The sequence below is a fragment of the Penicillium diatomitis genome (genome assembly GCF_028827545.1).
Source record: "Penicillium diatomitis strain IBT 30728 chromosome Unknown utg000005l_segment0_segment0, whole genome shotgun sequence".
In the NCBI taxonomy this organism is placed as follows: Eukaryota; Fungi; Ascomycota; class Eurotiomycetes; order Eurotiales; family Aspergillaceae; genus Penicillium; species Penicillium diatomitis.
Genome location: NW_026623177.1, coordinates 1,560,473 through 1,586,215, shown reverse-complemented (window position 1 = coordinate 1,586,215; position 25,743 = coordinate 1,560,473). Strand labels below are relative to the sequence as shown.

At 53.4% G+C, this 25,743-nt stretch overlaps 9 protein-coding genes across 9 annotated transcripts; 3 read left to right on the top strand and 6 right to left on the bottom strand.

The window, feature by feature from the left end:
* Positions 1-2,362: 2,362 nt before the first annotated feature.
* On the bottom strand, positions 2,363-3,755 carry N7539_005176 (SUR7/PalI family protein; the record flags this gene model as incomplete). The annotated part of the gene is made up of 3 exons (XM_056934778.1): positions 2,363-2,629; positions 3,119-3,508; positions 3,636-3,755. 3 exons carry the CDS (start codon positions 3,753-3,755, stop codon positions 2,363-2,365), a joined length of 777 nt encoding a protein of 258 aa, XP_056789972.1.
* A 3,187-nt stretch (positions 3,756-6,942) lies between these two features.
* N7539_005175 (uncharacterized protein) lies at positions 6,943-7,365 on the bottom strand (the record flags this gene model as incomplete). The annotated part of the gene is made up of 1 exon (XM_056934777.1): positions 6,943-7,365. One exon carries the CDS (start codon positions 7,363-7,365, stop codon positions 6,943-6,945), a length of 423 nt encoding a protein of 140 aa, XP_056789971.1.
* Positions 7,366-10,328: 2,963 nt separating this feature from the next.
* On the top strand, positions 10,329-12,558 carry N7539_005174 (putative MFS phosphate transporter; the record flags this gene model as incomplete). Its single annotated transcript, XM_056934776.1, has 3 exons — positions 10,329-10,813; positions 10,944-11,086; positions 11,165-12,558. 3 exons carry the CDS (start codon positions 10,329-10,331, stop codon positions 12,556-12,558), a joined length of 2,022 nt encoding a protein of 673 aa, XP_056789970.1.
* Positions 12,559-13,233: 675 nt separating this feature from the next.
* On the bottom strand, positions 13,234-15,135 carry N7539_005173 (alpha/beta hydrolase; the record flags this gene model as incomplete). The annotated part of the gene is made up of 1 exon (XM_056934775.1): positions 13,234-15,135. One exon carries the CDS (start codon positions 15,133-15,135, stop codon positions 13,234-13,236), a length of 1,902 nt encoding a protein of 633 aa, XP_056789969.1.
* Positions 15,136-15,886: 751 nt separating this feature from the next.
* N7539_005172 (RCC1 domain-containing protein) lies at positions 15,887-17,092 on the top strand (the record flags this gene model as incomplete). Its single annotated transcript, XM_056934774.1, has 1 exon — positions 15,887-17,092. The coding sequence occupies one exon, from the start codon at positions 15,887-15,889 to the stop codon at positions 17,090-17,092; it is 1,206 nt and encodes a 401-aa protein (XP_056789968.1).
* Positions 17,093-17,209: 117 nt separating this feature from the next.
* Positions 17,210-17,899, bottom strand: N7539_005171 (uncharacterized protein; the record flags this gene model as incomplete). Its single annotated transcript, XM_056934773.1, has 1 exon — positions 17,210-17,899. The coding sequence occupies one exon, from the start codon at positions 17,897-17,899 to the stop codon at positions 17,210-17,212; it is 690 nt and encodes a 229-aa protein (XP_056789967.1).
* A 1,439-nt stretch (positions 17,900-19,338) lies between these two features.
* On the bottom strand, positions 19,339-20,397 carry N7539_005170 (metallophosphoesterase family protein; the record flags this gene model as incomplete). Its single annotated transcript, XM_056934772.1, has 1 exon — positions 19,339-20,397. The coding sequence occupies one exon, from the start codon at positions 20,395-20,397 to the stop codon at positions 19,339-19,341; it is 1,059 nt and encodes a 352-aa protein (XP_056789966.1).
* Positions 20,398-21,869: 1,472 nt separating this feature from the next.
* Positions 21,870-22,150, top strand: N7539_005169 (uncharacterized protein; the record flags this gene model as incomplete). The annotated part of the gene is made up of 2 exons (XM_056934771.1): positions 21,870-21,989; positions 22,040-22,150. The coding sequence occupies 2 exons, from the start codon at positions 21,870-21,872 to the stop codon at positions 22,148-22,150; spliced, it is 231 nt and encodes a 76-aa protein (XP_056789965.1).
* Positions 22,151-23,422: 1,272 nt separating this feature from the next.
* On the bottom strand, positions 23,423-25,570 carry N7539_005168 (uncharacterized protein; the record flags this gene model as incomplete). Its single annotated transcript, XM_056934770.1, has 2 exons — positions 23,423-23,811; positions 23,884-25,570. 2 exons carry the CDS (start codon positions 25,568-25,570, stop codon positions 23,423-23,425), a joined length of 2,076 nt encoding a protein of 691 aa, XP_056789964.1.
* Positions 25,571-25,743: the final 173 nt, after the last annotated feature.

The window sequence follows — 25,743 nt, the reverse complement described above, 5'->3', positions numbered from 1 at the left end:
CACTGTTCATTCGCATTCTTTTCATCTCCGTTCCTGGTCTGGCTAGTATGTTCGATGGAGATAATGGTTGTGGTTCAGGTTCCATCGGGGTTGTGGACTGTGGACTGGATCAGGGTGAGAGTTGTAGGTCAGAGTGAGATAGAGTCAGGGTCGAGGGGCAGGGTCCAGAGCAGGAGTGTGAGAGGCGAGGTGTGTCTTGTTCGATGCGCCAAATCGAGCGCTGCAACCTAAAGTATTGGACATATCTTCCACAGATACCTAAGGGTCCTGAGGGTAGTACTCCAGTCCGAACGCGATGAATGCGCTGTAGCGCTACAGTAGTCCTCTTATGCTGATACAAAGATAGGCGATCAACTGGATCTACATTTGACAGTCTTGTGGGTACGGAACATCCCGCCGTGTGACACGAGAGCACAGCACAAAGGATTCGAGTTCGAGTTCGAGCCCGAGCCCGCTGCAAGTGTGAACATACCATTCCCTACTCACCTAGTGCTCTCAAGTCACTGTTTCTCTTCAGTCCCGACTTGCTAGACTATCAGTCAGCCCCCCGTTTACAACAACATCACATCTGAATCTCAAGCCCAGATAGATCTCGGTGATGTGGGTGGACTCTTTGCGTAAACACATGCCCCTCCTCCTCCTCCTCCGCCGCCGCCGCCGCCGCCGCCGTGGCTTGCCAAAGAGGGGCTGATAATCTTGGTTATCGTCGGCCATGTTCCCGACGCCAAAGCCTTGACGTTGTTGGCTTTTGCGCCATTTATTTCCGACTCGTGGTCCGTGCGGGATCACGTCGGAGTAGGTCGTACCTGAGGAGTGAGGGCAAGTCTCGTCACTGGTAGGTACTGGTTGGAACGGTCGACTCGTCGAGCTCATAATAGAGAGGTGCATTGCATCGTCTGTAAGCGGGCAATCTGGACCACGATGGAGATAGTACATTCCTTCCTCGTCAGACAGTCTGCCAGGTACACAATGGCACTGTAACTGTGCCTGCACCTGCATCTGCATCTTGACCTGCCGCCCATTGACCTAGTACAGTATACTTGGTTACTTGCCACCGTACCTAGCGACCTACCAGGATCCTCCTCGGCCACCTCAGATCGACTCCTCAAGCTTCCCCCGCGATTCAAGATTCCAAGTTCCTGCCCGTCCCCGTCACAGACGAGATCCTGTACGAAACATTCCAATTCACCAGCAGCGAGGCAACTACCAAGATCCGCTACCTGGGCGTATCCATCCTCAGCTACAAGACATTTTCTCGTCCTCATTCTCATTCTGATTCCGGGCTTCAGGCCACCTCACTAGGCCTCAAGATTGGCACGAGGATGAGATCAGTCGAAGCATGCAAGATACGACACTCTTCATACGGAACAGGTTTTCCAACATGCCGACGCTGTTCGATGTTGCAGCACAAGCTGGACAGAGAAGTCGTCACTTGAAAAAAAAAAAAATTCGTCCTAGGTATCTAATTCCTGACTTGATTCGCGACTCTCGACGTTGACGCATGGCTCGTTGCGCTGCGTAGTGTAATTGGTGGTGTGTCGCGTGTGTTGAACACATCCACGTTTCACCCTTTTCTGGGGGATTAAGGATGCGTTCTTGAGTTGGGCACCTACTACCTACCTACCTACCTATCACCTGATCTAATCTCACCTCATCTTTTACGAAAATAGTAAGTCACTCGAGACTGGTAGTAGAGTCACGACGGTACAACTTACTATTCGGTGCATGTACGTACGACAGCCCAGGAGAGTCCAACGCATCGGGTGCTCCAGAGCCAGCAGACAGACGGTTGCAAATGGACTTGCATGTGATTCGGTATTCGGTGAATCATCTCCCGTTACCTCCTTCGACGCCCTCCCCCCCCCCCCGCGAGGGACATGAGATCGGCGACAAGTCCGTCTCGCCGAGTGCAGTCGGGAGGGGCCGAAGATGCGATCAGCTGGAGGAAGGACTACTGAGATGCAAGGCGGAACGGGGACTTGGAAATGCATCATGGAGGAACACGTGGGCAATGTTGATCTTGATCACGAGATCGTGTCCATTCTATTTAGTGTGTTTGCGCCAGTCGAGCGTGGAAGGGAACTGAGTAAGGTACCTGACCTCCCTGGGTACACTACGTACCGTCAGCCTCGGACCAAGGACAGTCACTCCAAAGAAATGAGCCTCGTGGACCGTATCTCGATCATTCTGGGATGAGAATAATCTCAAATGGTGAGTTCAAGCTGCTTGGTGTATGTACATATTGGACTTTTGTCTTGAGCCAAGACCCAGCACCTTCAACATTGTCTCAGGCATCTCCTCCAGAGTATACCACGGCAAGAGCACTGGCAGTGCCCTCTCGCCATAACAAACCTCCTCCCCTCTAACCCTCCTCCTCGTCCTTCGACGGCGCCAGCGCATGCTCTTCCGACGCCGGAGCCGGCTCCTGCCCTCGCGAAAACGCATTCGAGAAACTGAACCACGTCCCCAGGACCATCAACGCCGTAGACGCCCATGTCATGCCGAGAAATTTGCCCCCGTACTGCGCATACACGTTTGATCCGTCGCCGTGCGCATTGATCAGCTGCACCAGCTCAAAGGCGAGCACGTTGGCGATGACGGATGCGATTCCGATGCAGAGGGTGCTGAGCTGTGGGACATGTCAGTCATTCGGATATGAGGAAAAGGAAACAGGAAAAAAAATTAGTTGGGATGGAGTGTGAAGTGGTGAGGCCAGGTGAAGCAAGGACGGGAAGCAGAACGACGGCGGCAGAGTGTTGTAACTTGTCAGGGCTGTCCGCGTGATCATGGCCAGACCGCTCTTGATGCAGGAGGTCACGATGGTGAGGAGACACAAGTCATGGGAACACATCACTGCCTTGGCAAGACGCGTCGTGCAGGACTCGAGAGAAGCCAAGATGCGCAAGGAGATTGCCCACTTTCCAATGTTGACCCTTTTCCCCGGGTTGGAAAAAATAAAGACAGATGCTCTCATGGCCAAAAGGGAACTCTCCCCGAGGGGGGGGGGGGGGGGGCAAATAAGGGGAAGCAAAAAAAAAAAAAAAAGGCAAGTCCACTACAAAGCTGGACAACCGACACAAAAGAGCAAAGCAGAAGAAGACACAAATCTGCAACTCACCAGCATAAATCCCACATCAAACACCCCAAGCGGTAACCTCGGAACCGACAACGCCAGAATCTTCACCACCAGCACCGCACCAATCGCACCCACGCCCACACTATAAATCACCGCCATCGCCCGACTCGTCATCTGAAACGCGCGGAAATCATCACTAATCACCCGCGGCCACTGCAATTGCGCTCCGTGCGTGAGATTGCGAGGCCATGCAATCGTCGGATCGAACGAGAAGAGCACTGTCCGGTTCGAGCATGATCGGATGTCGAGCGAGCCGAAGGGGTCGGTGGTACCGGCGGGCATGGCGTTGATGATGCCTTGGCAGTAGGACATGACGTGGATGGAGTAGAAGTCGTGTGGTGAGGATATGGAGTTGCCTTCGGGGGTGTAGAGCTGGTGGAGGTGCGAGCGAAGAGGTTAGTGTTTACTTCTGAGACTCGGTCCGTCTGCGGGCTTGGACGGGTGAGAGCGCCCAGATGCAGGCGCTGACGTTCTGTGCTGAGATCATTTGCGTACATACCCTGAGGAGATTGACGCTGTCGAGAGCGCGTGGTGTTGTGCCCGCAAAGAGGCAGCAAAGTATGACGACAAAGGCAACAAACGCCAGAATCAATGAGGCGATGCCCTTGACGCGGCTCATGATGATGGATGTATGATTTTGAATGAGCGATGGTGTAGAGTGCGCCAATGATATCAAATATAGTCCGAGGCAAATGCTATGGCTCAATCACCAGCAGATCTTTGGATCTGTGGACGATTGACTTTTTCGGGAGTTTGATCTCTACAAGGATGCGATTAGAGTGATATCAGAACCAGTCCGAAACTCGTCCAGCAAGACCAATGAAAGGAGTACAAGTCGTCCGTACGTACCAGCGACGTCTAGCAAGACCAAGTGAAAGTCGGAACACTTCAAACCCACAGAGGAAACTCGTCGATGATGCAATGAAGAGAAAGAAAGTGTCGAGTAAGTTGATAGATTCAGAACTAAAAATCAAGATTCGTCTCACATACTCTCCAGCACTTCCCACCTCCAAGTCTTATACATATGCTCTAACACCAACAAGAGGAGCACCCACACACGTCCGTCACCGTGACGAAGCATCCGAAAATGGACATGTGCAAGAGAAACCCTCCCCTCATTCCTCCCGAGGGCTGTCGTCGGCCCGCTCAGGAATCGGGGCCCCATCTCGGCATCGGGAAGGGGACCAAGATGAACGGAAGTGGACATGACCAGCACTGTTCAAAGGTACAATCTCCCCCGGTCTGTCGCTTCTAGGGTCCACTTTGGCGCTTCAGGGGCTTATCTGGTGTGATCGCACAGAGCCTGATCGCGGAGCGTCATCATTATCGAGTCATTTTGCCGACAACGGGCAAGCATTGGGTGTCGTTAGTTGATATGCGCGATCAAGGGTGTTGGGTTTTCGATCTGATGATTGGGTCACCAGGCCGTTTATGGGTCGGATGGGGTCAAGATACCAGGCCTACAGTATTGGTTGGGTGGCTGGGGTTGAGGAATGTGAGGCTCAATTCCCCAGCCTCGGGTGGGCATGCCGATGGGGGAGATGGGGCTGGAGGGGGAGAGAGAGAAGCCGAGATGGAGCGCGGGATTTGCTTGTGTGTGTGGTATTAGCGGAATATCATATGAGAATCGCAGAGTGTATGGTAGATCCGAGATCATGGTATTATCGTCGATGCTTGATAAGGGTTGGAAATGGGCCACACGCCTGCCTCGTCTTGATCGGTTCAAGGGGCACGATCCATCGGCGTTGCGTGTTCGGGCGCCCCCCAATCTCTCCGTGATCTGACTACAGGAGAAGATGCATGCGGCGTGTATATGGAGGTTCTACGAGGACGAGCACCGAAGAAGAGACGTCAAATCTTGGCCTAAGGGGCAGTGGTGCAGATGCCGCTCGAATATAGGGGCGTAACGGAGGGGATACATCATCATGATGAAGAATGAGACTTTGGACGGAGTCTGGCTTCTCGTCCTCAGCAGATCATTTCGGCAAACATTGTGATGCTCGCCTGCTGCAATCCCACCTATCGTTGATGCTCTTGCGCTCCATGCAAAGGATGTCGCATCTTAACAGCTGCCTTCAAAGCTTGATCTGGCGAATGTGATATACCGGGGTTCAGAGAGAGAAACTAGAGCGTGTGCGGGGTTGCGTTGGGACAGGTTTGGGGTATTGAATTGCATACTCCATGAATCACAGCCGATAGCTGCGCCGCTCAGATGCAACCAAGTGCCACTTTCCCCGAGAGCAGGTCTTTCTCCCTACTTCCAACAAGTCGCTGCCACATATGCCGAGACGCAATCAGCCATGGCCACCATCTAAAGCAGGACTCCAAAATGTTTCCTCCCTCCACAACTCAACAGACCATCTCACTGTCTACAGAAGACGCGTCATGCTGAACGTGGACGACGTCAGCTTGGCTCAAACACCAAGATCGGACGCCAATGAAGGCCAGCCACTGATGAGCGTGCAGTAGCTTCGCCAATCTCGTCACCAAACGATACTCACGAGTGACGAGTTCTGGCCAAGACCTCCATCTGGGTCATCGATTCAACTACCTTTGTAGCAAATAACTCCCGGGGTCGAAGACGACCTGAATATGTTTGAACACAGCCAAGGATGGAACCCGTCGCCTCGTGTCCGCGGCGAACGCGATCGTTGGAGAACGAAGGTGAGAGTGTCGGGCGCAGGGCCCTTGATGACGACTGATGAAACATGCTTGGTGAGGCAAGCTTCTGAAGGGTTGCTTCAAGGAAGAAGAATCCTTGATCCTGGGCTTCGGAAGCAAAGACAGAGGAATGGCAAACCATCGACGGTAGGAAATCATGGCGCATGAAGGCGCTCCTGTGCATTCACGTCCGTCCACTGGTCCGGTCTCGTGGCCCGCTTGAACAGGGGGGACCATCGCCATCCACGTCAATGCCAATGCTTGCAGCTGCTGCTGCTGCTCGGCATGTCCAACATCGGCGCAAGCCGCCCAAGGATGCCGGGATCCGACTACGGGGCTGCAGGCTGCAGGCTGCAGGGCAAAGGCCACAGCCCCCGATCCTGCCAGATCGGTTGGGGGGTCTCTGCGGCCAAGACACCGACACCACTGGAGGGTCCCGGAAGCAAATAGGTCCGGGGATGGTCGCTTCATCGAGCCACGATCGACCGGTAGGTGGATGCCATGTCAACTTGCCTGCGGGCCGCACGCCAATAGGGTACAGGCATCCGGTAACAAGCTTCGGTGGCGCCGTAGGACAACGGTGTGCATCGAGCGTTCAAGGGGTCTCTCCAGCATGAAGTCTGCCATTGCTGTAGGGAGCATTCAAGATTGGATCTGATATCAGCCCGAAATACTCCGGACGAACCAGCAGCCGTAAATAGATAGGACCAAGAGAGTTCGTCACTGTCATGAACGTTTGGCGCATGAGTCTGAAGCATGACTCGGGTTCAAGTTCGCTCGGTATGTTCAAAAGGCAAGTTGGGGTGTGGACTGTGGACTCTCCCCGTCGACCAGCCAGCGCTGGCGGTCACCGCACGTGGCAGCTTCCATATGCCGTCTTGGGAAGGCCGCTCGCACTCGCACTGAACGATCTGCCAAGGTCTGGCCTGCACGGCCAAGACCCATCAAGCACCTTGAATTATCTGCGGGAATGATCCTCGCTCTGCACCGCGACGGAGGGAGGCGTGGTCAAGCACCGGAACCCTGTCACTCGGCCTTGTCCGAGCTGATCATGATTCTAGCCCCGTTGCCTCGTAGAGATAGTTTGCACTTAGAGCGGTTGTCGCAGAGAGAATGCCACAACGGCCTCTTTTCTGATCTGCACATCATGTGGACCCGCCATCCTCTAGTTGGAATTGTGATCGGTCTTGTCTGCCTTGCTGGATCCCATGGCTGCAAGGCGTGGTATTCTCGACGTCGAGGCAGATATCCTCTTCCTCTTTGGAAAGTCTAGGAGTCTCGACACTAGCCCCATCCGCCACAGCGAACTCCCAGAGGAAAATTTCCTTTTCTGATCGACACCCGTCGGAGACGCTAGTCGCAATTCGACATTGTCTCACGCGATCAAACGGACGCTTGAACACGGAGATTTCGCTAGCGGGACTTGGACAGCTCTCCCAGAGTCTGGTCGCCCAAGAGAGAGTGCTGTCACGCGACTCCGGCATTGTGGTTGGTGCACGGGGTAACATGGCTAAAGTGGCCGAACGGTGGACGTCCAAAGAAGCGTGCACATGGGCAAGAGGCCACATTTAACTGGTTCCTGGAAGGGAGGGGGAGGTGGATCGGTGGAGGGCCGATCTGTTAGCGCCCTTCTTGTCGGGGCGGGGGGAAAAGCAGTCGAGCGGTCTCTTGGCTGCATGGCTGCAAAACCCCCAAGCCACGCCTCCGCAGCCCGCAGTCCGCCGATCATCGTCGTAGCTCGCATGAGCGACGGAGCCACGCCTGGCCTCCTGCAGAGGACGGTTTTGCAGTGACCATTCGACCAGAGCTCATGAACGAGCGACGCTATTTGTTAGCGTTCATGGTCGATCCTCGTAGAGCGGGGCCACGTCCTGATCTACACATCGCAGGTACTGTAGATAGTAGGTCCCCCCGCTGGTCCTGTAGACCGTCATGGGCAGATTCGGTGATCAATCCATTTGGATGATTGATGCGAAAGAGAACCTTGTATCTCCTCCCTCTCAGTTCTCACCCACACCTCACGGGGCCAGACTTGACCTTGATTGAAGATGGAATGGCAAACTTTAAACCTCGCCGGATGGTCCCTTTGTTGAGTTGTGTTTGACATTCCACGCCTGACGAGACTAGACCTGTTTGGGATGGATGACCCCGAAGGGATGTGGAGGAGTCCAAGACGGCGGGTCGTGTCGGTCGTGTCGGTCGTCTCCGACCCGGCCGTTCTGGGCAGGCACGCACGTGTGCACCTTCCTGGAGTGGTCGGTGAGCGCGATCGTGGAAGGCGGTCTGACAAGCCACACGACTATTTTAACGTGTGAGCGTGTGCACTCCGTCGACTCCGTGTCCCTTGCCCGTTCAGGTGCATCTCGGCCGGTGCTGCCAAGACGTAGAGCCGCTCACCGAGGCAGACCGGCACCGGAGCACCTGAGCACCTCAGCGCACAAGCACAGAGAGTGGTACTCTACAGTCTATATTCTACACTCTACAGTCTTGAGTCTATAGTCTACAGTCTACAGTCTACAGTCTACAGTCTACAGTCTACAGTCTACAGTCTACAGTCTACAGTCTACAGTCTACAGTCTACAGTCTACAGTCTACACAAAGTGGGAGGTTTCACAGTACAAACTAATACTATAAACTATGGCAATGGTTACTATCGTCGTGATTCTACCTCTGACTATTTGACATCAATCATCTTGTCACGCTTGGCAGATCAGATCCCCGGGAATCGTGGGCTTATCTCATGGAATCTCATTGCACACATTCTTTGCGCTGGTGGTCAGTGGTCAGTGGTCCCCGATCAACGACGGCGCAACCAGCAAATTTGATCAACGAGGTGGTAGTGCGCGCACGACTCCTCCCTCCTCTGCTCGTGTGATACGATCCAGTCCCCGCTGGGGGATGATATCCGATCAAATGTGCCCGTCATTGCCATCTCCATCCCGCGATTAGTGAGTCGCCGGAGGTTAATTCCATGCGCACCCAATTCCGGCGCCGTCGATGAGTTTCGTTTCGAGTGCTACCGAAAGCTGCAGAAGGGGGTTACCTCAGACAGTCCACGTTCGACTTGTAATTCCCTCCATCGCCGAGCTATATAGCACACCGCGATCAGAAAACCCTTCGATGATATCTGCATCATGACGGTTCACTGACTGCAACATCCTCATCCCGGGTCCGGAGTCGAGGACTCGCTTGTCACAGGGCCGGGTGGCACATTGACGTGGTCTGCCCCTGTTTGGGCAGGCGGTCGCAGAGCCCCGCCACAGGTGACTCTCCCAGATTTCTCGGTGGAGTACTCGAGTTCAGTGAGTCGGAGACTCGGAGTAGTCTTCGCACTGTTTCTCCTCGAGGTGGTACTATCGTCCTTTTCAGTGTGGACTCGTGGAGTCCTTTCCACGCTCTTCGCTCGTCTAAATTCCACTCACTCCACTCTCGTCCCTCTGGTGCTGCGAGAGAAGACCGGATGGGGCCCACCGGGCGTCTTCCGGGCAGATCCCCAAAACTCAATGCGCACCCATCAGAGAAGCCTGCTGCTCGCACGTGCGCAATTGATTGGTCACGGCTATTCCCACCGTTCCTGCGAGCTTTTTTTTTCCTTCTTCCTCTTCTTCTTCTTCTTCTTGCCATGTCCTGACTCTTTTTTTTTTTCTTATTTTATCCGGCCACTTCGGGTTTTACCTTTTTTTTTTCAACCTGTCAGAAGCGTGAACATCGACGGTCTGGCCCCACTTCCACTGCTTTCGTCGCCGCATCATCACCACACACTTTCCATCCCGCCATCAGAAAGAGAAAGAGTGATGGACGGTGCAGCAACAGCGAAAAAAACCCACCCACTACGACGTGCGTCTGGAGACTACGTCCGGCTCTCATTTACCTGGTTCTTCCACTCCTTCGCGCTGCAACTTGCCCCAGACGGTCGTCAACTCGGCCTTGGCCCAGAAGAGTTCTCCTCCGCCCCCATCCCATGTTCCCACGGTGGACCGTCGACTACCATCTCTGGACTCTGGCCCACGCCGGCTTTTTCCACTGTGACTGTACACACAGATACACATTATTGAATCTTCTTCATTTTTTTTGCCTTTTCTCCCATTTCTCTTTTTCATTCTCTCCGTTCAGGTGGTTTCTTCTGCCGATAGAAAGTGCGACTCGTAGTAGTGGACCCCCGCCACTCAACTTATCAGCACCGAGCCTGCTCGCACGCTGCCATCTTCTCGCTTCTGATTGTCCTTCTTTCTTCCACCGTCATCCGGGACTCTTGAACTTTCCCATATAAACATCCCGAGCTCACTCCCCTTGGCTGAGAGCCACGTTCCTCTTTGGTCCTCCACGACACCTCTCTACCTGCTTTTATTCGGTAGAAGTTACCTCGCCGAGGTGGACGAGCCTCGCCGGTGAACTCTAAAGCGCACCACCTTCCGTGAGACCAGAGAGACCACAGAGACCACAGAGACCACACACGACCTAGTCTCCTTCCCTTTTTCCTCCCCGGAGAAGGTTCTCGTCGGCACAGACACAGATACACACAAAAGTCGCCATGGCTGACTACGGTCCTCGTGCCCCCCACGGGCCCGACATGTCGGGCACCCACAACCCGCTGGAGGATATGGATCCCCGCGAGAAGGGTGCCTTTGATCGCCTCATCCGTCCCGATGACAGCTACAATGAGCAGGGTGTCTACTGGGCGGATATGCCTCTGGGCGAGAAGATCAAGTTCGTCAGCTCCTACGATGCCAAGGAAGCTCGCTCCGAGCTGGCGAGCATCTGGTCCATGATGAAGAAGGACCCGCTCTCCCCCGTCTCCTACTACTTCCGTAACATGGTTCTCCCCGGTGCTGGTCTCGGTCTGGAAGGTTATGTGCTCTTCTCCATCGGCAACATCAAGCCCCTCTTCCAGAAGGCGTTTCCCGACTGCTGGGGAAGCCACAAGATCTGCGACAAGCAGTGGCTGAACGCCGTGGACTACCTCGAGATCATCGGTATCATTGTGGGTCAGATTCTGGTTGGTTTCATTGGTGATTGGTAAGTGCTCGAATAGCGCCACGATTCTCCTGCGCTTGCCCCGGCCCCAGAGCGAGAGCGAACCGCTCTCGATTGGCGCAGTTAGCCTCCCCTCCGGGCTCGGTCACATTCAACTAACGCGCGCTTACAGGATCGGTCGTCGTTGGGGTCTGATTCAAGATGCCACGATCATGTTCGTCGGTCTGCTCATGCTGACTGCCGCCTGGGGAGTGACCCAGAATGGTTGGGTCATTTGCTACGCCTGGTCTCTGTTCTTCTACTCGGTCGGTGTTGGTATGTGTCTCTTAAATGCTTCCTCCGGTTTCCTCGAAGCCTCTGAAGCGCGCGCGCGTCTCTAACTGAACTCGATAGGTGGTGAATATCCCATGACTGCCACCTCTGGCATGGAAAATGCGGTCGGTTCCGGAAAGATCTCGACCAAGGAGGATCGTCTCCACCGCGGTCGTAAGGTCACCAGTGCGTTCCTGATGCAGGGTTGGGGTCAATTTTTCAACCAGGTCATCCTGATCGTCCTGCTCTTGTGCTTCCACCACGGCAGCGGTAACAACCCGTACTCTACCGTGGCCGTGCAGTGGACCTATCGAATCTCTTTTGCCATCCCCGCCGTCGGCACGTTGTGGCTCATCTACTACCGTGCCTACCACATGAAGGCTGCCTCCAAGCAGCTTGTCGCCGCCAAGAAGAAGGCCTCCGTCACCGGCTACGATGTGGACTCGCTCCGCTTGACCTTCAAGTACTTTGGTCCCCGTCTCCTCGCCACCGCCGGTGGTTGGTTCGCCAACGATGTGTTCTTCTACGGCAACAAGCTCTTCCAGAGCGATTTCATCAAGGTGATTTCTCCCGAGTCCGAGTCAGTAATGCCCACGTGGCTGTGGAACTTGGTCAACGTCGGTGTCTCGCTGGTTGGCTACTACCTCGCCTCGTTCCTGATCGATAACAAATTGTACGGCCGAAAGTGGATGCAGACGGTGGGCTTCCTGATGTGCTTCATCCTCTTCGTCGTACCCGCATTCCACTACAAGTACTACAAGTCTGCCGCCCATATCCAGGAGTTCCAGGCCATGTACTTCCTCAGCTCCTTTTTCAACCAGTTCGGTCCCAACTGTGTCAGTTTCTTGGTTGCCGCCGAGGTCTTCCCCACGCCCATTCGTGCTACTGCTCACGGTATGTCGGCCGCGGCCGGTAAGGCAGGTGCCCTCCTGGCCTCTGTTCTCTACAACTACATCGACACACAGACCAAGTTCTACGTCGTCCCCTGGTTCGGTCTTATCGGTGTTTTCCTCACTCTGGCGTTCCTGCCTGACACCACCGGTCTCGACCTGAAGGAACAGGAGCGTCGCTGGCACTGCCTGCGCGAGGGCCGCGAGGAGGATTACCATGGCCCCGCCGTCCACCCTAAGCATCTTTCCTGGTATGAGCGCTTCGTCCTGAAGAAGGGTCGCTTCTACGATGCCGAGCTGGACTACCAACAAAAGGTGGAGGAGTATCGTGCTGAGTGGGAAGCGCTCATGGCTCAGCGTATCGCCGAGACGGAGAAGGGCGAGGATAACTTCGACACTGACGACACCTTGTTGGAGGGACACGTCCACACTTACTTCCACCGCACCAGCCCCATGTTCAAGGGCATGGAGTCTACAACCAACAAGCAGGACAACTTCCGTCTCCCTCCTGCCGCCGAGTCTGGCTCTGAGACCAGCATCTCCAACGAAAAGATTGCCAATCAGTCTCAGTCGGAGAAGAGATGAAAAACAAACAAACAAACCCACTAGAGCATCTTTGTTTCTTGTTTTTTTTTTTTTTGTTTTCGCAGTTGTCCGCCATGTTTTGACTAAAAAGAGGAGGCCTTTTGAGTCTCTGATGATTTCCCGTGTTCGCTCATGGATTGTTACGTCTACTCTGCATCTTTTGGGATTGGTCTTTTGCTTTTTTGATCCTGTCTTTTGTTTTTCTCCTGATACCACCCAGCGGCGTTACTTTCTGATCATGGCACGATTGGCTTGAGTTGCATGTGACAGGTCAATGTGACCTGTTTGTAATTAGAACGTTGATACCTGTTTGCATACCCCATTTGGAATGATGATACTCCTTACGATTTCAATTGTGATTTTTGTCTGCGACAGAAGCCTTGAATCGTCCTTGCATTGGCTAAGGTGATAGAGATTGGGAGCTTATGTGCACTTCAAACTTAAAGCAACGAATGTGCCAAGGAGCGGAGAAATATTGGTCTCTCGCGGTCATAGCCCGCATGTTACCGCTTGCTACCGCTTCATATAGGTTCATGATATTAACAGCCTGATACTACACAGGTACATAAGCATTCATGATCAAGTGCATTGTGCACGCAGTTGCTCTCGTCTTTGGTTCCATGAAACGTCACCCGACGCCCAAGGAGCTGCTCATCCTGCTTATTCATTCCTCCTTCAAACCCTCGGGCGATAAGGCTTGACATTCGCATCACACGCAACCTCCTGCTCCTCGGGCAAAACACCCTCCAAAACATACGCCTTGGCAATGCGGTCCGTACAAGCCGACGGATCCCGCCGCGAACTATGGCCGAACCCATGATGCACAATCAACCGCGCGTTCTTACCCATCTCGTTTAGCAGTCTACGTCCGTTCCGAAGCGGAGTCGCCGGGTCCCACGGCGAGGCGATCAGAAGAACGGGCGTCTTGAGCGTGTGGTTCAAATCGCCGCGGTACACCTCCGCCGGCTGGCCCCAGTATGTTTGGTAGTGGCGGCAGGGTAGGACGGCGAAGAAGCGCGAGTTGCCGGCCATCCAGCTTTGGGCGGTCATGTTGGCCCAGAGGGAGTCCCACCACTTCAGGCCGTTGTCCGGCATGGGGGCGTCGTGAGAGTCGGCGCAGATGACGAGGTAGTCGAGTTCGGTGGTGGATGGGGATGAGGTGGAGGGGGGAGCGGATTGTTGGCTCCAGGTTGAGTCGAGCCATCGGGCGGCGAGCGTGGCGTTGTTGTGTTCGAGGTCGTGGAGTAATTGGGCGACGAGGGCCCAATTGGCGGGTCGGTACATGGCTGGGTAGATGATGTGTTCGATGAGGGAGGAGTATGTGATGAGGGATGGGCCGCTGGATTCGGTGTATGCGGACTGGGGGCGGGTCTTGAGGGATTCCAGCAGCTGCATCATGCGGTTCTCGAGGTCGTTTAATGTGACGGGGCCATTTTGACTCCGGGGAGCTTTTGCCAGTGCACATGCGTCGGGACCGGCACGGATACATTCGCCCAGAAAGCCGTCGTGCCATGCGTCTGTCGCATTATCAAGCGAAGTCCAGCCAAATCCGCCGAGAAGACGATGATCCCTGACGTATTCGGTACCGTCAAGGATGATGCGGCCTGTACGTGCTGGAAACATGTTCACGTACGTTTGGCCGATCCCCGTTCCATAACTGACCAGATACCCAGTCACCTCGGGTTCGTTTAGAGCCTTTCGAATCTCATCCAGATCTCGAGCGACGGATGCCGTGCTGATGAAACGGCCAAGGTCGCCCAGTCGTTGTTGGCAGGCGAAGAAAGTAGCATTATGCATGGCATCCATCATCTCCAGTTGTCCCGGGGGTGCCTCTTCGCGATATTGCATGGTGAGCCGGGACCAGCGATCCCGGTGCGAATTCTGAGGGTAGCACGCCGCCGCGGGAAGAGAAGAGTTGACACCACGAGGATCCCAGCCTAAGACGTCGTACTGACCATCGCTGAAGCGTTCAGTCATCTCTTCGGCTGTTTCCCACAGGAAAGCGGTTCCGCTTCCCCCTGGACCGCCAGGCTCGATAATCAGCGTGCGTGCACTCTTAAAGCTGGATGACGCATCTCCGGTTGATGGAGCAGATCCGCCGGCACTGGCAGTGAGTTGGTTATCAAGCGGTAGCCCAGCAACCTGGTACTTTGTCACCGCAATTCGAGCAACACGGGTATCCGACTCATTGAGATAGTCCAGCGGAAGATCGAGATATCCACACATGTAGATACCACGACCATTGCTGCCCCAACTCCAATGGCTGGGATCCGGATCAAATAGAGCGGCCCACGATTGCCGTGGAGCTGGATCGTCGATTGACGGCAACAGACTTGCATTTGTGCAAGGCAAGAACTGGAAAGGATCATGTTCTAGTGGGAATCTTCCATACGGCGAGGTGTGGTTCTGAGAATGACCGCACCGCAGGTGACCAGGTTGATGCGGACTAGATCTGAGATTGGGCACAGGGAGAAATCCATGGTATCCTGCTAAAATCATGATACCGAGGCCTGTTACTGACCATATCACTTTGCTTGATGGGCCATTGCCGAGATCAGGAAGATCATTTGATTTCATTGCTGCCTACGATGACGGCACTTTGACCAACAATGGCACCTTGATATCGTGTTGGGGGGGGGGGGGGGGGGGGGGGACTTCGAGTTGCACTTGTTGAATAGGAATTACCTTTCGGCACCTGCTATACAAAAAGAAGTCTTGAAACAAAAAAAAAAATGGCACACAGGGGACGCGGTCTAGCTGAATCACGTGGAAATGGCAATAACCGGGCTCGGCCATCAACAGGCTCGCAATCAGCGCCAAACTTGACTCAACTCAATAGAAAGATTAGAAGTGTGCCTAGTCCTACTGCCTACTAGTGCTTACTGCTTACTACTTAGCGGCCTTGCGTGCTATCGGGCCAAGGGTTGTAACCTATCGATCCGGTGTCTTTTTTGTTTGGAAGGGGACCTCACTAGATGAATGTAATTTTTCATCGCAGTGATATGCGCGCGAATCATTTGTATCACTATAAATTTGATAATCTTCATCATCTGGGCAAGCTCAGGCACGTATGCTTGACAGATATCAGTTCGGCAGATGCTCGGCGATATCCCGGCAACCACGGCAAAGAGGCGGTTCGTCGGGCGGTGGTACGGGCCGAACGTTCACTTGAACGCTGCACCTCAGAATCAGATACTACAACTACTACTGACTCTAAGTACTGTAGTACTGTCAGTGTCGAATCTCGGGGCTCTAGCTCGCCATCGAGCTTCGTTGATATCCACTTCCGCTATCAAATTTCAAGAATCAGAACTTTGATCCCACTCCGATGAGGCTCTACGCATTTGGCTCAAACGGATCAGGCCAGCTAGGCATCGGCCACACGGAAGATGTCTCAGCACCCACGCAATGCCTGTTTGATGCCGGACTAGCTCCAGAGGATACAATTTCCCACCTTGTCGCAGGTGGAAACCACACTCTCCTCCTGACGCGGTTGGGTCGCGTGTATGTAGCTGGTTGTAACGCGGACGGTCGATGCGGTCCACTCTCAAGTGATGATTCAAAGCATATCGAGCAGAATTTGCTCAGGTTCAAAAGGGTGATTTTAACCGACTCTGCGACGGGGTGGAGCGTTGATACCTTCAGATGTGTGTCTGCGACGTGGGAAGGGAGTGTTCTTGTTGCTGCGGTGCCGAGTGGTCCAGAGAAGGACCTTTACGAGGATAAGGTCTTTGTCATGGGATCGAGTCCCAAGGGGGAACTGGGCGTTGAGACGGGCCCAGCCTGTCAGACGGTTGATCCTGGATGCTCAATTCCAAGCTTCCCGCCAAAAGGTACTGAGATTATCGCACTCGCAAGTGGAATGGGACATTCGATCGCTATTCTTTCAAATGGCCGGGTCTACGGCTGGGGTGGTTCACGAAAGGGCCAATTGGGTGATGGCCTCAAAGCGCAGAAACTTGTCTTCAGGCCGACAGAGATTCAAGGTGTCCCATTTGCTGCGCAGAGCGCCGTGTGCGGACGCGAATTTACTGTGATTTGTGGCGAGCGCAGCCAGGGCGAATTTGTGGTCCTTGGGGAAAAGACCAATCGCTGGGGGATCTTGAACGTGCCCTCGGGTCTACAGCTTCCTTCGACAGAGACACATGACCAGTTTCTTGTGCCATTTTCTGCTATTGGGGCGAGTTGGCACGGGATCTATGTACATACCACTTCCCAAGGTGCAGATCGCGCGGCGAACCGCGGTCGCTTGATTGCGTGGGGTCGAAATGATCGCGGTCAGCTTCCACCAGAGGGGCTGCCATCGATCGTCAAAATGGCGGTTGGGAGCGAGCATGTGCTGGTTCTGATGCATGATGGCACCGTTGCTGCATTTGGTTGGGGGGAGCATGGAAACTGCGGTCCCGAAACCGACGACCGAGGCAATGTTGCTGAGCGCTTCAGCCAGATTCCACTGGACACGGTCGTAGGTGGCGATAAACGAGTGGTTGGCCTTGGTGCTGGATGTGCAACAAGCTGGATATTAGTGGATTGATCCGCGCGGGAAGGGCCTTTTTTGGTCATAATGGTAAAACACGCAACATTGACCTCTAGTCGAAAATACCGAATCCACGGACCTGAGAGATCGTTAGTGGGAAAGGCCCATGGCGCCCTAACCGCTTCGCACGCACACAAATGCAATCCAGAAAAAACTCACCTGTGATATACGTTGCGTGGGCGGGATCCGCATGTCTTCGGTTTCGGCCTCATCCGTCTTGCTCTCATTCCTTGACAAGCCTGGTTCCTCATCTCTCAGTGTGGCCGCGAATGCATCCGCCCGACCACTTGCATCCCAGCCAAGGATGTCTTGGGGCTCCTCCTCTTCTTCCTCGTTCATCTCATCCCATTGTCGGTCATCATCCGCAGGTACGAAGAGACTGTCGAATTCCATCGAGAGTGATGAGGCCGTGGGCCGCTCGCTCGCCATCGAACGTGACAGATTTTCCTGGGTTGAACTACCCTGTAAAGGCTTGATCGAGCGAGCAGGCGGCGGAGGCGGTGGGGGCATCTGACCATTTTGAGTGGCTTCGCGGGATATACGGTCGCGCTGCACTGAGATGGGTGCACCAGGCGTCTGTCTTTGTGAGAGTTCTCGAATTCCGCTTCGTGACGAGTCTGGTGCAAAGTCTCCATCTACTTCACCTCGGGTCATGACCGTGAACTCCGCAGATACGCCCTCGAAGTCATATGTAAGCTGGAGCGGTTTGCACGGGTAAGTGTAGCGAGCTGTGATCGTGGCATTCGCAGTCTCAGCGTGAGCAATGGCCGCTTTGAAGTCTTTCAGATTGATAGCAATATGCATCTTGTCTTCGACGTTAAATTGTTCAAAGTCCCGCTTGTCCGTGGCAACAGAGGTATGCACGGGATGTTTGAGTACCTCTGGTTATGGTCAGTGTCTTGTTTCGAAAAAAAAATCAAGGGAGCCTCCTGCAGAATACTGCGAATTGGGTGAAGGAATAGAGACAGTCAAAAATGCGCACCTTTTCCATCCATCACTTTTGTCGTAAAGCTTGTGAACACGGCCTTTCCAGAATCTGAGTACATGTCAAGCTGTTCAGCAGAGAGACTGAAATGCTCGGTGATTTGCTTTAGAAATCGAGGGTCCACAGTCCACTGGTTGACAGCTCTGCTCTTATCAAAGACAGCGTGCTGGATTGAGGCAGGCTCATACGTGAGCTTATAGGATTTGATCACGCCTACACACGATCATTAGACCGAGCAAAAGTAGGTGGCGACCGCAACAGCAACAAGTTTCTTCACTCACCCAGACCACAGATCATCTTCACAGTCAGCCGACACTCTGCTTGCTGGGAATCTTCGTGAAGCTCCATTTCGCAGCGCTCAACGGCTGTATCCTTGTGTCGGTCGACTCTTCCGCGGAAGATCGACAGTAGTGCCTATTTGTCACATCAGATCGATCCAAATCATGGACTGGGCTTGCAAGAATTTTCTCTACCTTGATCAGGATCTGGCAATAAAATCGATCTGCTCCTGGGCCCATGGATCTCTGCCGCGTTGTGAATGAGTATTTCTCGAAAAACGATTCTCTCGCACAAGCAAACGACACAAATGCGGTCTTGGAAGAGTTGAGGGCACTGATTCGGAGCTGTTCCACCAAGTTAGCTCCAAGTGGTGTTCATAACATCGTGGAAACCAGTATCTACCAGATCATGTTCCGTTTCGATGGCGACTGTGTCGCTGAACTTCGACAAGCATATAAGCATATCGTGAAGCCGCACGATTGCCGGCGGAGCCAGCGATACGGAAAGAGTCGTCATTGTAGAGTCTTGAGTATCAAATCTCTTCCAATTATCATTTGGTCGAACCCATAAGCAGGAGAGGTGTTATGATTCAAGACTACGAAGCGTGTGACTCTTCGATGAAGCTGGTGCGCGACCTACCAATGAAATGAGCCGAGACGCGGTCCAGCAAAACGCGCATTACATAATCCACTCATCAAATGTCCCAATTGGGAAATGTGTGGTTATCGTATGAATCGCAAGCAAGTACATCGATGAAATAAGGTGGCCATATTTGGCTTACTTGTGAATGAGGTAGCTTACACCGAGCTTGTTACTTCCAGTTTGCGGATGTCTCTGTGGGAATTGATGATCAAGCCGCCAGAAAAGCATCATCTGAGACAATGCCACACCTCGGTCTTTTAATGGACGGTCATTGTTTCATGACATACCCAGGTGCCGTGTTAGAGACGCACCGAGTTCTCAATTACCAAGTCCTATATCATCTCTTCGTCCCATACCACTGCTTATCTGTAGCCGTCTGTTTGTCCGTATCCTCCTTCATCTTGGGAGGTACAGGAGTATCCTCACAGTCGACTTGAACGATCTCATGGTATATCTCGCTCTCTGAGATGATAATGACCAATGCGCTGAGCTGGAATCCGTATAGACACGCGCTGTCCAGTCCAATCGAGTAATTTCCCAACTGCAACCGCCGCTTGGCATCATGACCGAAGATCACAGTCGAGCGAGTCTCACACCTCTCTTGCCAACGGTCCCACTCTGCAGCCCACCCTTCTTCACCGAATTCCTCGAGTGATTCAAATCTAGAGCCTTCATCTCCTTCCATGCGTTTGAGGCTGCGCATGTGGATGATGTTGTAGGGATCCTGCTTTTCCAGTGCAACTCCTGGCACAAGCCCCGCATGCACAATCACCAGATTGTGTCCCAGGGTCGATGGCCGATCCAGCGGCAAATTCAGCCGCAACATCAGAGGCAATTTCGCCAGCCACTCCCGCTGGGACACTGATAGCTGAGACGCTGTGCGATAAGTCGTCTCACCATGCCGCGTCAGTGGACTTTTGGAAACAGGCTCCGCTCCATCCAGACCTTTCGGCAGATGACTCTCCATTGGCTCCTCGGACAGAGGAGCATCCGGCAAGGCAGACGGAGTCTTCAGGGCCGCTACTTGAGAGTGATCACCACAAGCGACAGCCAGCTCCGCCGCCGCATCCAGAACTGCGTTGTCATGATTTCCTCTGACTGCGCTGGCTTCCAGCTGGATGGCCAGATCCACCACGCCGGCACTATCTGGCCCTTTGTTGGTCATGTCGCCAACAAATATCAGATAGTCGCCTTGGATGTTGTCGAACTCCACTTTGGCGAGTAGCTTCTGCAGGGATCTTCTCATGCCATGCACGTCACCGACAATGATGAAGCGGTGTCGAGCTGTGTCACTTGTTCGCGACAGGGTTGACTGTCGCCGTAGACATGTTGTGTCGATGTCCGAGATCAGCGATTGAATGGGGTATATTGGTTTGCGAGGTTTGTCGGCGGTCATTCTCCAGCACTGTCAGCGAGACAATTGAATTGTCGTCGCCAAACGTTTTTCAAATCTTAGGCGTGGGCCGGGTGAACGGTGACCCAAGATTGCGACGCAGGGACCCGGTAACATGAAGTTAACTTAGTTGGACCTTGGATGATTCCGAGCCACCAAGGCAAATGGCGCCTTTGAGGCGCAACCGCATGACGGAGCCCGTGCGTTCATTGACTGGGGCCATGGGAGAAGACTTCATGCTCCTTCCGCCTTCAGTGGAGCCATCGCCTGAATCTCTGGCTATCTCTGTGGCTGTATGGGTTGGAGGTCTAGAAAGCAACCACTCAAATTGGATACGCATCCATTCGGGTATTGGATACGAATATCAATTACTCTATGATCTCATTCCGCCTTTCAGGTATCCATCGGCCAGTGCGGTGGATGTGAACCGATTAGGAGGGGCGGCCAAGTATCACTAGTGAGAGCTTGAGCGCTTGAGATTGACTATGGCCACTCTATTACCGCCATGAGGCTTAGTATGTCCAGGGAAGGCTAGCTATGTGTCTTCGAGTGGTTGAGGCTCAAGCTTCCGACGACGATCTTCCGCCATCGTCTGAAGGTGTAAGCCAAGACCGCTGATTCTTGAGGGGCGGAGGGTCTTCGGAGTGGCAGCGCATGTGGCGAAACCTTCTTCCACATCATTGCCTTTTTGGGAGCTTCAAATGAGTCCCCTGTCCCTCTGTAAGCGCTACAAAGCTCCCGAGATGGTTAGTCTGTGCATGTCAAATCGGTGGATTGACGTTGAGGCTGAATGTGGTTCAACATACTGTCACTTGAGGTACTGTAGATGGGTGCTACAATCTATGTAGTAGTATGACATGGTACACACTTGGATCCTACGGAAGAGGTCAAGGTTCCATACGCGCCACGGGGTGCTTATTGTACCAGATGCACACTCTTCGTATACCTATCGAAGATCATATCTAGCAACATATTGAGCGGAGCTAATGCTTATAAGGAGCCATATCATCTTGCCGTCCATCACAAACACAACTCAACACATCATCCAAGTCCTAGCTATCAGTTTAGAAGCAATGTACGCGACCAGCACATCCAACCCACATCCACTCGGGGCCATGCCTCCAACCCGCACCGTGTCAGTAGACCTGTCATGGCGAAAGCGCAAATTCCACATCCAAGATACACACAACTCCAATCCCTCCCCGCTATACACCATTCACTGCCACAGTCACAGCGACAAAGCACTGTCTATCCACTCCGCCACTGGCAGTTCCACCTACTAATTGTATGGCTACTACGGATCCATCCAGGCCGAGAAGCGAGCCAAGACATCCTACACCTTTCTGTCCAGGGCATATTCGACCTATCCCGGGACGCCGGTGCAGATGAGCTGGATCAGCCGGGGCGGTCTCAGGACCTGGGACTTTGTCTGCGTCAGTGATTGACATGAGACGGTCGCAAAGTTCACCGCCAACATGTGGGCTATGAAGAATGTGGGCACGATCGAAATGATGGGACCGAAGGCTTGGGATCGCACTGCGTGTGATGAGATTGTTGTGGTGGGCTTGACGTTGTACTATGGCTGGCTTATGTGTGTCACTGGGCTCCCCTCTGAGTCGATGGGTCTTCTTTGCTGTCAATGGAGAAGAAGAAGAAGAAGGACAAGTCGGGCAAGCAGGGCAAAACGTGCTATGAGGAGGTGGGAGAGGTGGGAGATGCAGTGGGTATTCTCAACGACCTTGGCCTCATTGGGTGAATGTTCGATTGAACTTCATATCCATCCCATGTGATAGTTGAGCCTCGTGGTCAACCTTAATTACGGGGTGACTTCATTGATTCCACCGATCTAGATGTTAGACTATACAGTCATACAGTGTACATCAGTGTGTCTTCGATCTCTCACTCAGATACAGTTTGGCACGGGTTTATCCAGCAAGCACAGATGTATATCTCCACCTGATGAAGGGAACCACGCCTCATGGAGTTTTCTCATCGTATACCTACACTTCCAACTACGCTCCTGGTACCTGCACTATACAAAGACCGAACAGCTACAGTAGATCGTGATAATACTACAATCAAGCTCCAAGCTCCCATAATTCCAGCTGAACTCCAAATCGTTCAGTCAACAACATTAATGTTGAAGCAACATGTTGAATGTCAATACAGGCGAAACCTGACAGCCTCAGGAATACATATGTGGCCTGGTGATGGAAGCTGCTGGCCAATCAACGCCCGCAAGATGGGAACTCGGTAGCGAGAACGAGCACCCACTTTATCTTGATTGATATTTCCAAAAACATCGTCTTCTCTCAACCAGCCCTGCCGGGCTAGCTCAATCGGTAGAGCGTGAGACTCTTAATCTCAAGGTTGCGGGTTCGACCCCCGCGTTCGGCTATTCCTACAAACAAACCTGAGATCCTTTCTTTTTGATTTATCCTTGGATTTTTTTGTGTATGGCTCACTTGCCTCGAGACAATGGTGCATGCGTTTTTTCTTTTACCATCTGAAAGGCCTACTTCACTAAGTAAAAGGTGGAGCTGTACAGCTGGGCCTAGAAACTCAGCGATTTCTCACATACGTGGGCTCTTTCGAAAGGCTTCGAGTTCTGGTGGTGTTCGCAGTCATGCCGACAACTGTACGGTTACTAGCAAGGCCTTTGCGTGCTGCCAATCCAATACGCTTCTGGGGTCGGGACGAGAGATTATAGTACTGCAATTTCAATGGCAAGGTCCGGAAGCAGAGATCGGTCATCTGTGATTGCTTAAATACATTTGGAATAAAAGTTTCAACACCAATCGTAATCTCGAGCCCGCGAAAATAACAAAAGTGGGATGGTCGAAAAGAAGATGACTGCAATGATAGTAATGACAGCGGGGGGAATGGTATATGAATAGCCAACCCTGGTAAAAAGAGAGCATCAGTGATTTCAAAGTGATAGGTTCCTATCTCAATGAGGCCGCTGTACTCGAGGCGGGGAGCCTGCCCTCCTCGGCGTTCATGCTAGATGCCCAGCCAACGGGACAGCTTATGGACCTCGAATGCGACCTCGATTGTTCGGTGGAAGGGGCTGGGGGAGATGTAGATCCATCAAGGGTCTTCGCCGTCGCTGACGCCCCCCTCGCACCAACTGTAGAGTGTTGACGCACAGCTGAGCGAGGAAGATGGCAAAGAAGGCCCCAATGACAATTTTGTGTGAAACATAAGTTTGATGAGCGGCTTCCGTTGAGGAAGGTGTATGGTGCTCGCGTTGAGCTGGACCCCTTTCCGGCGATGCCCGAGAACCACCGATAGAGAGCGAGATGGAAAACGAGATCGGGGTGAGCGACGTGAAGATATTGTTGAATACAGAAATCAGAAGAGTGGAGAATGGCCTGAAGACAAAATGCAGAAGGCAGATCAGAAACAGAGGAACGGCTAGTCATAAGACGGAACTGAACGATGAAGGGGTGGACCTGGAAGAAGACAGTGTGAGCAATGACCTCCAACCAAAGAGCCACGAAAAGTCATACCAATCCCGGGATCCCAGCTCCCGAGCCCATCGAGCGGATATCTTCAGTCGTTCTCGGACGCTGACTGCCGACAGCAGAGGGTACTTCTCCTCATCGGCTATGGGGAGGATGCTAGCGAACCACCATGGAAAGCGAGCTGCATCGGTCGGAACAGGTCCGTACGCGAGCATGACGCGCGGTTGCAGCCAAGGCGCACTGGCCAGTCGCTGCGTGCGAACAAACTCGCGAGAAAGCTCGAGAAGCTCCTGTGTAGATAGAGAGTCCAGGGGAGATTCAGCAACATGCGGGCCCGAAGGATCTTCCCCAATCCCGGCAATGGTGGTCTCTGTGGCTTCCAGTCTTTCTTCCTCGCCAACAGAGATGTCATCCACCCGCTCTGTCCTCGCAACAAGATACCCGTCCAGCTCACCTGCCTCAAGGATCTTGAAGCGCGAGATACCGGTGGCGATGACCAGACTGCGTCCGTCGGGCAGTAACTCATAGCGCTCAACACGCAACACAGTGCCATACTGCATGAAAATCGTGCTACCGAGATCGCCTTGCGGCTCCCCCCGTCTGTTATACATGACCATACCGAATTTGCTACTACCACTTTCCACAACTCGCCGGATCATCAGCCGGTACCGCGGCTCAAAGATGTGTAAGAACGTAGGCATAGTCGGAAAAGACAGTGTACAGACGAACAGAGGGAGGTCCTTCTCATGGTCCCCGCCCGATTCATCCTCGGCATCAGCCTGTCGTCGAGATGCCACGTGGTCCGGGAAGAAATAGTCGATAATCTGAGCGATTGTGCGATTTATTGGCTCCGATCGAACAGCAGCCGGTGTGCCCACCTTCCGACGACAGACCGGACACAGATCGGTGTGATCAAGAATTCGAGCGACGCACCTTCGGCAAAAGGTGTGGCCGCAGGGGGTGGTGAGAGGGTCCAAGATCAATGAATAGCACACCTGACAGTCTACCTCGCTGCGAACTCTGTCTTTGAGCCTTTCATAGCGGTTTTGGTCGTCCTGCTGGCATGCTTGTTCTTCAGCAAGCTCCTCCGATAGCTCATAGGTCACGTCGATCGCATGGCTGGAAAGGCGGCCTTCCCAGGCAAGTAGATACAGACCACATAGCCATCCTCGACGAGTAATACAGGCACTCTGGAGGGTCTCTGCATCGCCGCTCTCCTGGTCAAGTTTCCAGCTGACATTGCGTCCGCGATAGTCAGTCGCGTCTGCTTGCCCAACATTTTGAGTGGAGACGCCACCGAGTTCTTCTTGAAAGACGCCGAGTATATTGCTCAAAGCAACGTCAACTCCGCAGTCCTTCAGGCAGTGCTCGCCAACACAATTGTCAGTGCTTGCCCAGTAGCATGTGAAGCCTTCGTCACGACCTTCAGCGACGGGGTAGGTAATGCCCGTGCGAGGATGGACTGGAGGCAGACAGGATCGACAAATAGTGTTGCCGCATGGCAGCCGAATCGGCGTGTGCAAAGGTCGGGAGCAGTGTTGGCACTGAACTAGGCGCACGACGAGATGGGGATTCTCAAGAGCGGTCGGACTATCTGGACGAAGATGCTCCTCACCGTTCGACCCGTTGGAACTGGCGGCCGATGTCCGATCGGGATCGGCGTCGGCCAACTGCGGGGTGGATGATGGCGGCATATCTACATTCTCCATGACTCCAGAGGGTCCACAATGATGAACTGTCAAGCAGGAGATGCGGAGATCTGACTTCTGAAATACATTCGGAGCGATGGTTGAAGGAAAGAGAAAGACGAGGTCGAGGGGAGCGTCATCGGAGGTTTGAAGATCGGCGATCAGTTCGGGAGCGGGACCAACTTTAGATAATC